Source organism: Lactuca saligna, chromosome 3, assembly GCF_052625555.1.
Source record: "Lactuca saligna cultivar CGN05327 chromosome 3, ASM5262555v1, whole genome shotgun sequence".
In the NCBI taxonomy this organism is placed as follows: Eukaryota; Viridiplantae; Streptophyta; class Magnoliopsida; order Asterales; family Asteraceae; genus Lactuca; species Lactuca saligna.
The window spans coordinates 227,340,615-227,344,220 of NC_136419.1; the positions used below are offsets into that span (position 1 = coordinate 227,340,615).

Here is a 3,606-nt window from a genome sequence, read left to right on the forward strand (position 1 = left end):
CATTTAATGTTATCCGATGTGGCACCTTGAAAATCGGATCATGACGGTAAAAGATAACCACGCTTCAAAAAGTAACTGTCCCATCTCCTTGAAAACCGGATAGACTACCAACCATCTTGAGTATACAGCCTGTCAAGTTGCCAGTTGTAGATTTCGAACTGTTAAAAGAAAAACCTTCGCATGGAAGCAGCGCTCTTTCACTTTTGGGATATAAAGCGAAGTCATTTGCCAGATTTGCGAAATCATCAGTCTAAGTTGGTTTTACTCAGAACCCTCAAGGATTTCGTGTGTGCTGTGTTTCCAAAAAGAGATTTAGACGAGAAACAAATGAATTTTTTTTTTTGAAAACTTGTGATGTCAAAAAATTTATTTTGACACAAAAACAGTTTAATCCCGGGCAAAGATTTCTTCGAAAATTATCAAGAGAGATAACTGATAGCTTGCTTGGTTTCCCGTGAATTACAATCGATAACTTGTAGAGAAGTTTCGAAGGGTTTCTTTTATAAGGCAAATGGGTGGCTTCGAAAATTTTGTTACATTTCAACCTTAACATAAGGTGATAAATTGTAAACAAAATTAGTTGTATGACCAGTGTAGTCAGTGACAACTTGGTTGCGAATGATATGTAAATTAACAAGGCTTTTCAAAATAGACTCATACGGAAATCATATTCAAGAAAAATATTATGCTGGATCTTATTGGGATCAAACATCGTAGGTTTCGAATGCTTGATGAAGATCACTCAAAAAGATTGAATACGATTTTGAGTATAAAATGTACTGAAACAAATGTTTCGTAAGTTCTGGAACATAGTTCCCCGTCAATTCCTTGATTTGTTGGTTTTTAGGGTTTCACTACCATCACGGGCTCATGATGTTAGATCATAAACACAGAGTATTTGTATATCTAGATTGCAATTGGTTTGATCAACAATCTCTTGGACAGACGTCATTGTGTGTGAATGGTGTAAAGAAGTTTAGGATGAAAAAGATTGGTTTTCGAATCGTATGTACCTCTGTTATAGATGGACCAAACAGACAACTCTTAACTCATTTGAGAAGAGTGAGGTAGCTCTATTGACTTATGCGAATACAAGCCTTGTTGGGAAGAAATTTTCATGAGATAATTTCATTAAGGCTTTCATTTCTCACACATAGAGTTATACGAGGCTTAAGGCAACATGCAACAACATGCTTCTAGGGACATCCTAACTAATCTAAAGTATATCAAAATCATACCTTCCCATAGAAGACACACACATGAATCCTTCGCATTTAAAGCTTGACAAAACTCACAATACACATGTTAAAACCGAAGAGAACAAAACATATTTTTGGTATTTTTGAAATGTTTTTCTTAAAAAAAATAACAAACCAAAACAAAAACCTTTTGGATTTTTAATTTTTCAACAAAAGAAAATATTTTTGATTTTTCAGGTTTTTCGAAAGAAAAAAATAAACATTAAAATTCTAACCATAGTTAAAATGTGTACGAATGCAAAGAAGTGAATTAGAAAGATCTTCAAATCACATAAACACGAAGCATTCGAACCGTTGACTTGAACAGTATTCTCTGATTATTTACTTCAACAAGGAATAAATCTTGCGAATACGAAGCATTCGAAGTGTTGACCATGAACAGTAACCTTTGAGCACTTAACTTTTTGTAAGCAATTTGTCCTTGAGTTCACCAAAACATTCGAATCCATCAACCTTCACTTTTATCACATGTAAGTGAATTTCCATCAACCATACCTAATCCTTCCAATATACGAAGAAAAGATTTTTCATCCAATGCCTTTGTGAAAATATCTGCCAATTGTTCCATTGTTTTCACAAAATGAACTTCAATATTTCCTTCTTCGACATGATCTTTGATAAAATGATATCTGAGATCAATGTGCTTAGTCTTCGAATGCTGCACAGGATTATGACAAATTCTTATTGCACTTTGTGAATCACAATATAAAGGAATATTTCTCATATTAATAGCATAATCACGTAATTGACTTTGAATCCAAATTGTTTGTGATGTACACGCAACAGCAGCAACATATTCAGCTTCAACTGTAGATATCGAAACACATGTTTGCTTCTTCGATTGCCAACTGAACAATTTTCCATCTAGTAATTGACACCCACCAGTTGTGCTTTTGCGATCAAGACTACACCCACCAAGATCCGCATCTGAATAAGCTTGTACAAAGAATCTTGTTTTCGAAGGATACCACAAACCAAATGAATTAGTGCCTTTCAAATATCGAAAAATATTCTTCACCGCTGTCAAATGTGGTTCACGTGGATTGGATTGATACCTTGAACAATTACAAACAGAAAACATACTATTAGGTCGACTTGTAGTTAAATACAATAAAGACCCAATCATGCTTCGATACAGAGTGAGATCAACAGCAGATTTCTCTAACGAAGGAGTTAGCTTTATGCCCATTGCCATTGGTACTCGTAACTTTGTGCTATTTGTCATGCCAAACTTTTCCAACAAATTCTTCGTATATTTCTCCTGATTAATGAAGATGCCTTCCCTGTTTTGACGAATATTCAAACCCAAAAAGTTATTAATTTTGCCCATCATACTCATTTCGAATTTGCTTTTCATTAGGTCTTCGAATTCTTTGGATAAAGCAGGGTCAGTAGAACCAAAAATTATATCATCAACATAAATTTGAACAAGCATCAGGTGATTCCCAATTTTCTTTTGAAATAAAGTGGGATCAACTGATCCTTGTTTAAATTTAGACTGTTTCAAAAATGATGTTAAAGTTGCATACCATGCTCTTGGTGCTTGTTTTAACCCATACACAGCTTTATCTAAAACATAAACATGATCAGGATGTTCGATATTTATAAAACCTGGTGGTTGTTCAACATATACCGTTTCTTCGAGTTCGCCATTTAGGATTGCACATTTGACATCCATTTGATAAACGTCGAAATCTTTATGAGCTGCATAAGCCAGAAAAATACGAACAGCCTCGAGTCTTGTGACAGGGGCAAATGTTTCTTCGTAATCAATTCCTTCTTGTTGAGAATATCCTTTAACAACAAGTCTAGCCTTATTTTGAATAATGTTTCCATCTTTGTCAGTTTTGTTTTTATAAATCCATTTTAGTACAACAATTGACACATCAACAGGTTTCGGAATTAATCTCCACACCTTGTTTCTTTCGAATTCAGACAATTCAGCTTGCATAGCAACAACCCATCAGAGTGTTCCATTGCAACCTTAACTGTCTTTGGTTTGATTTTAGAAATAAAAACATTAAACATGCATAACTCTTGATGAATATTCAATACCTCATTTCGTGCATGAAGTTGAGCCTTTGTCATTACTCCTGCTTGTGGATCACCAAGAATTTGTTCTTTTGGATGATTTCTTGTCCATTTATCCAATGGTGGATAATTAGGATCAAAATCCAAAGGTGCATCTTCGAACATAGCATCTGTTTCTGATCCATTTGTGGAACATGCATCCTCAGCATCATCGAAATGTTCTTCTTCAAGAATGGGATCCTTCTCAAGTATTGGCTCCTCTTCGTGTATTGGCTCTGCTTCGAAAAGTGGCTCTTCTCCGATAATTGGCTCTTCT

General features: G+C 34.8%; 1 protein-coding gene across 1 annotated transcript; it reads right to left on the reverse strand.

The window, feature by feature from the left end:
* Positions 1-1,707: 1,707 nt before the first annotated feature.
* LOC145036415 (putative mitochondrial protein AtMg00240) lies at positions 1,708-2,454 on the reverse strand. Its single transcript, XM_078984861.1, has 2 exons — positions 2,142-2,454; positions 1,708-1,811 (listed from the first exon to the last, which is right to left on the reverse strand). The coding sequence occupies exons 1-2, from the start codon at positions 2,452-2,454 to the stop codon at positions 1,708-1,710; spliced, it is 417 nt and encodes a 138-aa protein (XP_078840987.1).
* Between the last annotated feature and the right edge of the window lie 1,152 nt (positions 2,455-3,606).

Coding starts and splice junctions, on each gene's coding strand:
- LOC145036415 (XM_078984861.1), bottom strand. CDS start 2,454: ATGGCAATGGGCATAAAGCTAACTCCTTCGTTAGAGAAATCTGCTGTT. Junction 1,812..2,141: donor TGATCGCAAAAGCACAACTG/GTGGGTGTCAAT, acceptor AACAATTGGCAG/ATATTTTCACAAAGGCATTG.